General features: G+C 40.0%; 1 protein-coding gene across 2 annotated transcripts; it reads left to right on the forward strand.

Annotated features, from left to right (window-relative positions):
* The first annotated feature begins 2,574 nt into the window (after window positions 1–2,574).
* On the forward strand, window positions 2,575–9,665 carry stx3a (syntaxin 3a). 2 transcript variants are annotated; one of them, XM_076295805.1, is made up of 10 exons: window positions 2,575–2,604; window positions 3,439–3,510; window positions 3,894–3,993; window positions 4,601–4,675; window positions 4,957–5,027; window positions 5,104–5,212; window positions 8,035–8,108; window positions 8,229–8,474; window positions 8,627–8,737; window positions 9,588–9,665. In XM_076295805.1, the coding sequence occupies exons 1-10, from the start codon at window positions 2,575–2,577 to the stop codon at window positions 9,663–9,665; spliced, it is 966 nt and encodes a 321-aa protein (XP_076151920.1). The 2 variants fall into 2 exon arrangements, with proteins under 2 accessions (XP_076151920.1, XP_076151921.1); XM_076295806.1 differs by having other exon boundaries at window positions 8,229–8,363.
* Window positions 9,666–11,124: the final 1,459 nt, after the last annotated feature.

Consider the following 11,124-nt stretch of genomic DNA (forward strand, 5'->3'; position numbering starts at 1 on the left):
GAAAAAAATGTATTGCATGTTTTTTATATTTGATTGTTTACATATGCAAATGAGGCCCTATCTCATTAAAAATGCTCTAATTTGCATACACACAAAAGTAGATAGTGTGATAAAGACTAAAAATTGTTTTTCCAAGGTAAACACGTATACTTGGGGGGGTGAGTTGGTAAAAACCTTTAAGAAACTTGGTAAGGAGGCAGTGTTGACCTATGGACAGACAGATTAAGAAATGAAGTGTGCCATGCAAAACTAGAAAAGCACTCCGAGAGTGTAGACCTCCGCCAAGCGAAAACATAACCGCCTCCTGGATCCAGACGGTGATCCGGATCACTCCCAAACTTTTTGAGTTATCTTGCGAACAAACAGATGAACAGACACAAAGACAAACAAACAAACAAACAGACAAACAAACCCGATGAAAACATAACCTCCTTGGCGGAGGTAATATATAACAGCATGCACACACACAAACCCACAAGAACTATATACAATATGCAAAATAACTATATCCAGCATGCACATGTATACAAATGCACAATAACTATATACAAGAACTATATACAACATGCAAAATAGCTATATACAGCATGCACATACACACAAACCCACAAGAACTATATACAATATGCAAAATAACTATATCCAGCATGCCCACGTGCACAAATGCACAATAACTATATACAAGAACTATATACAACATGCAACGTGCGCGCACACACACACACACACTGTAAACTATATAACTATATACAGTATGCACACACACACACACACATATTTAACAACAACCACACAATCCCACTCAATAGCCTTCACCATCTTCATAATTTCTTTCCTTGATGTCACCAGCTGCAGCACATTGAAAGCCTGCAGCAAAGGAAACTGCAGCTGCCATGCTGCAAGTCTCAGTTGCACTGACTATTGCAAGTGTGAAGGGGGTGAGGTCCGCTGCTGCAACCCATTTGCAATACATTCAGATAAAGATGAAGAAGATGATGAGACTGAAGGGAATGAGGAAAGAAATGATGAAGATGGTGAAGGCTATTAAGTGGGATTGTGTGGTTGTTGTTAAATATGTGTGTGTGTGTGTGCGTGTGTGCATACTGTATATAGTTATATAGTTTACAGTGTGTGCGTGTGCGCGCGCGTTGCATGTTCTATATAGTTCTTGTATATAGTTATTGTGCATTTGTGTACGTGTGCATGCTGGATATAGTTATTTTGCATATTGTATATAGTTCTTGTGGGTTTGTGTGTATGTGCATGCTGTATATAGCTATTTTGCATGTTGTATATAGTTCTTGTATATAGTTATTGTGCATTTGTATACATGTGCATGCTGGATATAGTTATTTTGCATATTGTATATAGTTCTTGTGGGTTTGTGTGTGTGCATGCTGTTATATATTACCTCCGCCAAGGAGGTTATGTTTTCATCGGGTTTGTTTGTCTGTTTGTTTGTTTGTTTGTCTGTGTGTCTGTTCATCTGTTTGTTCGTAAGATAACTCAAAAAGTTTGGGAGTGATCCGGATCACCGTCTGGATCCAGGAGGCGGTTATGTTTTCGCTTGGCGGAGGTCTGCACTCATGGAGTGCTTTTCTAGTTTTGCATGGCACACTTAATTTCTTAATCTGTCTGTCCATAGGTCAACACTGCCTCCTTACCAAGTTTCTTAAAGGTTTTCACCAACTCATCCCCCCAAGTATACGTGTTTACCTTGGAAAAACAATTTTGAGCCTGGCTTTATCACACTATCTGCTTTTGTGTGTATGCAAAATAGAGCATTTTTAATGAGATAGGGCCTCATTTGCATATGTAAACATTCAAATATAAAAAACATGCAATACATTTTTTTCTCATCTTAACATAAGTAATCAACTCAGAAAGTTTCATGGTGATATCTATTATTTAAATATTTTACCCTATTCACCTGTACTGCCTCGCCTTAATTGCCTATTTATGCTAATTATGCAAATTGCCCAAAGTGCAACTTTAGGCAACCAAGTTGAATTCCACCCATAGGCCTATAGATGACATTTCTGCAATAAAACTTTAGGGTTCTCAACATTTCTGGGTTCATGAAATCACGACTAGACTACAGATGTAGGCTACAGAAGAGTCTGCGGGGCACCATGCGCGCATCCACCTGAACATGCGGACCTGTTGCGATGCAAAGAGCATGCGTGAAGAATGTCAAGTGCGATGTGACAGTGAAGCTCATGGGACGGGAGAATGAAAGACGAAGGCCCAGATTAGTTCAGCACACAACTGTTGACTTAATCCCCCTTGAGAGGATAGGCTTAGTAAACTACGGTTCTGTGTACAGCCATATTGCAGGACTTGTGCTGTGTAAAGCGGAGTTTCCATCGGAACTTTGGGGGAAGAAGCAATCGATTGGTTATACTAATCATCCTATATTAAAATTGGGCTGTAGGCATTGGATTATCGGACCTATGCTCCCTGGAAAGATTAAATAGAGTGAATTAATTAGGTTCATAGGCTACGTGATTGCGTTATCTCGGATAGCCAGTCACAACAAATTCTTCCAAAACAAGTGCCCACAAGGCTGTCAAAATGAAGGATCGATTGGAACAGTTAAAAGCGGTAAGGCATGACCCTTTCTCCATAACCTGCGTTTAATGACCTTACGTTTAAGTGGACAGGCTGTCGGGCTAGCTGCTGAGACTGGGTATGGTGACAACGGGGCCTTTTGCGTCACTTTCGCCTGTACCATTATGTGTGTGATAGCCCTAAAATGACTGGATGTTTGTCAAGGCTTCATCCAAGGGATGAATGGCCTCACTCCTCAGGACCTAGCATGACACGCACGTCTTCAGGTTATTTCAAAGTAAGCTGCATGTCACGCCATTCTGCGTGCCGTTGGTGAACTTCCACTTTCCACACCAACGCAAGTTGGACGGTTGGACTAGAGAGGGTCAAATCGCTATCCGATATGTGGAGATGGGTCGAGGGAGGGGTCAAGTGGGGGATTCCGGATGAGGGGGAAGGGTATGAGACAGGCCTGATTACGCTAAGATGAAAGGATTGTTCATCTGTTTGTTTTACCAGCTGCATATGGTTATTTATTTGTTGCCTATATGTTCTCATTGAGGCTACTCGTATTTCTTCTCAAAGACAGGGTAACCTAATGCTGTTGCCATGACCAGAGCCTTTGATACCAAATATATCTGTTATCTGCATCTTGAATGGGTTATGCTACATATCCTACCACATGAGCCACATATAAGAAATATAATACCTTACAGAACATGTATGTTAACTCAGCATGTTTTATTTAGTCCATCATGCATGGTATTTAAACAGGTGGAGAATGTTCAGGTGTATAATTGTTATTTTTCTCAGCAATTCATGTAGATAAAAAGAGGCTTTCCACAAATGTCATTGATTTACCTCCCCACTTTTTTTCTCTCTTCACAGAAATCTGAAGTGACAGAGGATGTGGAGGTTCCTGTTGAGAAAGAGTCGTTTATGGATGAGTTTTTTGCCCAGGTATCGTTGAGTAGAGCATAAAAACAAATGGAGTGTAGATTTGATGCATGCACTAGAGCACTGTAGAGTTACAATGACAAAAGAAATCCAAAACCATATGTGCTAATGAATTAAATGACAGAGCTGTCTCATACTTAGGCCTACTCACCATTTGAAATGATACATGGAACAGGGTTGTTACAGAAGCATACATGGAAATTAGCAACAGCCACCAGCCAAATGCTGGTAAAATATTGAAGTGGCTGGTAGATTTCAGACACAAAGTAATCATTTAATATTGAGTGCCTGGTGAATTTGACGAAAAATATTTTCATTTTCATATGGTTAATGTGTTTCACTGTCACAACCTCCATTTAACTTCTGTGCTCATGTCTCACCCTCAGGCTGAGGATATCCGCACCAGTATTGATAAGATAGATGAGAATGTGACAGAAATAAAGAAGCTGAACTCAATCATCCTCTCCGCTCCCACATCTGACCAGAGTAAACATCATCTCATCATCATGTCTCTCTCTCTCACTCACTCACTCACACACACACACACACACACACACACACACACACACACACACACATTTTAATGCCTTTATTTGTGTTCACGTTTTACAATAGATTTCATTGAACACAAACAATCTTAGATACTAGCATTGTAAACCCAGTAGCCCAAACAATGCTCTCATCATCTACATTAATGATGGCAGTTACAACGGGTGTGCATGCAACTAGATGTTAGAATGTTATTTGGGTTTAGATGTTAGCGAAAAAAAAAAAAAAACACTACCAAACAATTTCCATGTGCGACTTTCGCGTGCTAGCACTACTGGCCTGCTTCCGGCTTCGGGCATGCGCACACACACACACATACACACACACACACACTTTCTTCTGTTTCTCATATGCTCCTCCTGTCTCTACTTTCTGTTTTAAATGCATTTATCATAACTCTGTGTTGTTTTCTGTCAGTCAGCTTTTAAGCCCATTTTCATTCCACTTCCTGTCCATGATTACATTTCATCATCTCTCTTCCACTTCTTCAGGGCGATCATTGACCTTTTTTCCCCTCTCGTGTTTTTCCTTTCAACTTGTACAGAGACACAAGATGACATCGAAGCTCGTACCAATGACATCAAGAAGCTGGCCAACAATGCCCGCAACAAGCTGAAGAGTCAGTTTGTTTTTCAAGTTGTAATTTACACTGTAGCCTATTGTTAGTATTTCACTAGGTCTTTTTTTGGACACGCCAGTCTTTTGCTTACCAACGCCTTGTATCAGCAACAGTGTGAATGCTGTTCTTATTTGCAGACAGTCTTAATTCCATGTTGTTATGATTTATTGTCCCATTACTTACTCTCTACTTACTCTGTACTCTTACTCATTGTATATCTGTCATCTGTAATTTTATCTGTAATTCTGGTTGAGGTTCCTTGTTTACTTGTTTACGAACAGGTATTGAGAAGAGTCTGGACACAAACGCAGAGGACAGAGTCTCAGCTGACATGAGGATCAAAAAGTCTCAGGTAAGACTACATATTACCACATCTGGATGGTGAACGGGGATAGACTGTATCATTGTGACTTGCTCGTGTTTTTCAGCATGCCATACTGGCCAAAAAATTTGTCGAAGTGATGACGAGGTATAATGAGACACAGATGGACTTCAGAGATAAGAGCAAAGGACGTATTGCCAGGCAGCTTGAGATCAGTAAGTGTTTTTGTTTCTGATGAGTAACAGGTACAGTTATGCTCGGTTTGTTTACATACCCTGGCAGAATTTTGCGAAATGTTGACTAGTTTTGTTGACTGATCATGCAGAAAACCACATCATTTTGTGTGCCCTTTTTATATAAATTATGGAAATCACCCAAAAACATTTACATACCCTTAAATGTTTGGCCTGATAATACACACATAAGTTGACATGAACAAGTTTAATTGGCTATTAAGTGTACAATTTCACATGTAATATCTTTGATTGTAATTAATGCCTTTGTATAAATAGTCCATGAGATTCATAGTTCTTGTGAGACCTCCGCCCATTTCGCTGCACTAACTTTGCTGGCCCCTGAGCCATGGGAAAACCAAGAGAGGTAACAAGAGATTTGCAAGAAAAGGTAGCTGAACTATATCAGGAAAAATATATGATTCTGGCCATCACAGTCTCCTGAGCTCAATATTATTGAGCCACTTCAAGGAAATCTCAAATATGCAGTTCATGCCAACCCAAGAAATTACAGACCCTGGTGGCTTTTTGTCAAGAAGAATGGACATCTTTACCATCTAAGAAAATAAAGGTATTCATCCACAACTATCACAAAAGACTACAAGCTGTCATTGATGCTAAAGTATTGTGAACTAAGGGTATGTGAAAGTTTTGAATGGGGATCATCTCATTATATTTATTGTGTTTAATGATTGCACTATTCTGTGATGCCTTACGGTTTCTTTTGAATGAAGTGATGTGTTTTGCCTGAGAACTCGTGTTTTCTTAAAGCAACACCAAATAACTTTTCCTCTGTCGCACGCACTATTTGTTTATCCGGCACCAGCTTTACAAATAACAATGTCCACAGACAAGGTAGAATATGTTGCATGATTTTATGAAAGTACGATGTATTGCGACATCAGATGCAAGTCAAATTTGTAGTTTCTCATGTCTCGTTCCATCGAACTACAGATCCGCTACCCGATCCGGCAAACTTACATAGTGCGGTTATAGCCGATAGAGGGCCGCGAAGCAAATGCAGAAAGTGCCGTTCACCCTGTTACGAGTTGATGAACCACTGAAACGATTTTGGAAACATTATTTTAAGGTACAAAAAACTCTTTGGTGTTGTTTTAAAAGAATGGTACACATTTCACAAATTCTGCCAGGGTATGTAAAACGGTATACCTGCTATGACCCATAAGGCCTTAGTCCTGCTATACAACTGGGTTTTCATCTATACACGACAAAAATATAGACATAGAAATATAGACACATTACTTTTCACTCCCATTTTTGATGAGTTGAAGCAAACAATCTATAACTTCACTGAAATCTTGTTCACAAATTTGATGAGATCCGTATTGGTGAGCATTTCACCTTTAGGGCTGTATTTTGGGTCACCAGCGATTGGCGTAAAGTTCGTTATTCACCGGCGCAAAGTTGAATTCGTTATTTTGCACATTTATTTTTTAAGCATTGCGCCCAGGGGTGTGGCAATTAACAACCTAGGGAGGGACCTGGCGCGTTGTCTAAAAATCGCTATCATACACCACCTAAACCTGGTCAGAAGTCAATGGAGAGTTGTTCATATGCTATTTTAAGAGCGCATGTCAACAGCCATATTGGCAGGTGCACGCACCATCCTTCTATCATTCATGAACGCACACCAGTGCACGTCAATGCAAAGCATTACAAATTGCACGATTACAATGGTAAACATAATTAGAATAAAGATATTACGAAATACTGTACATCTCATGATGAGTAGTTATTCACCATCATTTGCAAATTGGTAATGACGGTTAAAAGTGATTAGGGGAGAGGCGAGACACGTATGGAGCACAGCTGAAGACGCACTGTCACGAAATATAAGCAACTCCTCTGCAGGATAAATGTTGTTTTATTCAGTCATTTGAGCAACATTAGGGTAAGTGTTGCTTTTTCCAGCCTATGTTTTCGATGGTAACCCATTGTCAGTCAATAGTGAAAGTAACTGCATATAACTGTCTTGTCGTTGACTGACTCCTTGGTGAACTTTGTCAATGAGTTCAAATAATAGACGAGTGCAAATGCGTGAAGGATATGCTAGGTTTTAGTAAAACATGGTTTAAGAATGACTATTCCATACGGTCTCGCAAGCAACCTCCTTCAAATGCGCCGTTGAATGCCAAAATACCGATGCATTTATTTGACATATCGCGCGTTGCGCCTTTAAAGGGAATGACAGGTGTCATTCTCATTGGTTTAAAATGATGTTACGCCCCAAACACACCCATATGACTGATTAAAAGACCCAGGAACACCTTGTTACGCCATGCGCTCCACTTTTGAGAACGAAACCCCTCCCAATGTGAACTGGACATCCTACTAAATTTGAATAGACTTTTGACGAGTGACGATGCACTTTAGAATGTCATGATAGGGCCCAAAATCTTCATTCAGTCCACAATAGCTGGACATTCATGCAGTTGCATGCTCCCACAAACGTGTGACATCAGTGACACTGTGTTCTGTGATAAAACTGCAAATTAGAGTTCCCTTTTAATTTGATCAGTCCAAGGCACATCTGTGCAACAACCATGTTTTTTTTATCTGCTGCTTTTGATATGTTAGAGTTGTTGGGTGGATATTACCTTGGCAAAAGTGAAGTGCTCATTAACACAGATTTAACAAATTTGTGAAGGAAACTAAGGGATATAAGCCTTTTGTGTGCATTGAAGAAATGTTTACTTCAACTCTGGCAACTGGCAGTGATCGAACTAATGTATTGTGTTCAGTGTCTGTGATTGTGTGTGACTGAATCTGACCTCTCTTTACAGCGGGCAAAACGACCACAGATGAGGAGTTAGAAGAGATGCTGGAGGGAGGGAATGCGGCTGTGTTCACAGCTGGGGTGATTTTGTTTGTGTCCATATATGTGTGCGTTGTGTCTTTATACCTGTTTGTTGGTGCATATCTTGACAGAGTAAAAAAAAAACTTACTTCAAACACTAATTGCTTGTTCCTGTGGCAGATCATGGCTTCAAACATCTCAAAGGAACAGCTGGGTGAGATTGAAGCGCGACATAAAGACATCATGCGTCTGGAGAGCAGTATCAAGGAGCTACATGACATGTTTGTGGACATTGCAATGCTTGTCGAGAACCAGGTACCACTGATGTGGATCACACACGATTCTGTGCAGGAAACACTTAAGAAACGTAATCTTCGGTCACGAAATATAGAAAATCATCTTGATGTTTCGGACATCAAGAGCAGTGTTGGGTTCAACTGTAAAGAAGAAATTATACAGAGCAGAAGAATAAATACACCTATATAGTGAGATTAACATCCAGGTAAATGCACACACACAAACCAGGTTCACACTGAGACTATATAAATGTTGTTTTACTCCCACTCTAATCCAACTAGGGTACCATGATTGATAGAATTGAAAGCAACGTGGACCAGTCCGCAGGCTTTGTAGAAAGGGCAGTGGCAGATACCAAGAAAGCAGCAGCGTTTCGGCAGGCAGCCCGCAGGGTAAGTCTGGAAGAACTGCCATTTTTTGATAATGTTGTCATGGATGCAATGAATACATATTACTCTCTCAGTCCAAGTGTTCTGTTTCTTTACTGTCATTGTAAGTCTTAAAGGTGACATATCCAGTACTACATCCAGTCAAGTATTGCACTAAACCTAACACAGCTTAATTGATAAGCAGACACGCCACTCTAATAGAGCAGGACCAACAGATTCTATACTGCTGATCAACAACTGATAGTAACCCAGAGGAAATGGAATGTAACAATGTGCTCAACTGACATTCTGTACTTGTATAGCCTACTCATTGGCCCTGTTTACATTTGTTTTTAAATGTGTTGGGTGGTCTGTTCTAAATACAACTTTAAATCCTTACCAAGGTACCATCTGATTACTAAAACCACCTGCTGTGGTGGGCTGAGACGCATTTGACCACCTATCTTTTGTAATGTAAATGCTAATGTGTTCTGATGTGGACAATGGGAGTTCTAATGAATGACATGGGCAGTAACGGAATCTGAATACGAGTGGTCTGCAAAGTCTCTATCTGTGCACCTTGAATACATGTGTAAACCGTGATGTGTTTCGGCTGACCACTTGTGATCGGATCCCCACAATGCATTGTAAAAACTAATTTAAACAGGCCCATTATAACCATTCAGCTAATTTAACTACCGGTATTCATCTTTGAACATCTGAATATTCTTCTAACAATGCTCAGACTTCACAGTGTTTTTCTTTTCTTTTTTCCCACCCTCTTTTCAATTGGTTTCTTTCTGTCCCTCTCCATCTTTTGTTTGGGCACCCTGTTCTTCTCTTCCCATGCTGCCTATAATCTTGCACACTTTAGAAGCAGATGATGATCATGATGTGCTGCACAGTTCTTGCCCTCATCGTTGGCTCTTATTTGTACAGCTTGTTGACATAGGATCACATCTAGGTAATGTGTTATGTGTTTAGCGTCTAATAAAAAGATAGTTGCTTTTCAGCTGCCGTTACTTGGTGGTTGCCTAGTGTGTGTGTGTGTGTGTGTGTGTGTGTCTGTGTGGTTTGTGTGTGTGTGTTTGTGTTGTTGGGGCACAACAATTCCATAAAATGTGATACTTTGTGTGTGTGTGTGTGTGTGTGTGTGTGTGTTGTTAGGGCACAACAATTCCATAAAATGTGATACTTTGTGTGAGTACGTGCACGAGTGTGTGTGTGTGTGGAGTGGCATGATTGGAGTGGACTCCTATTCTTAAACAGTGTTATCATTTTCGCAGGTGAAGAGAAGTTGCCCCAATAAACAAGTAACATCTAGAGGACCCATACTTCTCCCAACCTCAATGCATTTATCTGTATTGCAATGCCTCTCCATCTCCCCTCTCTCTCTCTCTCTCTCACACTCTTATCTGAGTCCTTTATTTAGCCACTGCAAAAATGCAAAATACAACAAAGCGTGGTAGGCTAATAATGCCAACTGTGTCCTATCACACTTTTTCAGAATGTATGGCTGAAGTGTCATGAAAATTCATTGTATTCCTTGTAGAGTTGTTGATATATTCACTCAAATAAGAACAGGAAAACTGAAATACAACTCTGGAAAAAATTAAGAGACCACTGCACTGCACTGGCTCATTCCCTCCCTCACTCTCCACCTCAAGCTGGTGTGTGGTGAGCGTTCTGGCGCATAATGGCTGCCGTGCATCACCCAATTGGGTGCTACACATTGGTGGTGGTTAGTGAGGTCCCCCTTTCCATGTGAAGCGCTTTGAGTGTTAAGAAAAGCGCTATATAAATGTAACGTGTTGTCGTGTTGTTGTTTTCTGATGTCATCCTTAAAATTAAAAGACCACTGCAAATTTTAATATGACCATCAACTCATTTGAATGTCACTTAGCAACCATAGGATGACATCAAAAAATGTGCAGTGGTCTCTTTTTTTTCCAGAGCTGTATATATATTTAAAAAAATCCAGAGCTGTATATAAAAAATATTCTTTCAGACTACCCTTACCAAGGGTATTATTACAGTTTTATATATACCAGATTTACACATGATATGAACACGTTTTTGTGTCAGGTGCGACAACCTGTAGGGGGCGACGTTTCATTGAGAAATGATTGCTCACGGTTTCACCATGTAGATTTTTAAGATGTGTGATTGAACTTATCTGCCTGTGTTGTTAGAGTAGCCTACACCAAGTTTCAGCGGTAGCCTACATTTTTGTTTATAATAATAAATTGCCTATTATATAGCTTTGCCTTCCTGTTGACGACAATGCAACTTGTCTGCCTGTGTTTAATGCCGATCTGAAACCAGCTCAATTAATTTTAACTCATACGAAGAATGTTTAAGCTGTAACCTATCTAGCCTAGTCTTTTGTCATATTTGATTTATTTGTGGCG

The sequence above is a fragment of the Alosa pseudoharengus genome, unplaced genomic scaffold (assembly GCF_046254945.1).
Source record: "Alosa pseudoharengus isolate Yale_2024_CS ecotype anadromous, Long Island Sound unplaced genomic scaffold, YU_APseudo_1.1 YU_APseudo_1.1_scf_2, whole genome shotgun sequence".
NCBI lineage: Eukaryota > Metazoa > Chordata > Actinopteri > Clupeiformes > Clupeidae > Alosa > Alosa pseudoharengus.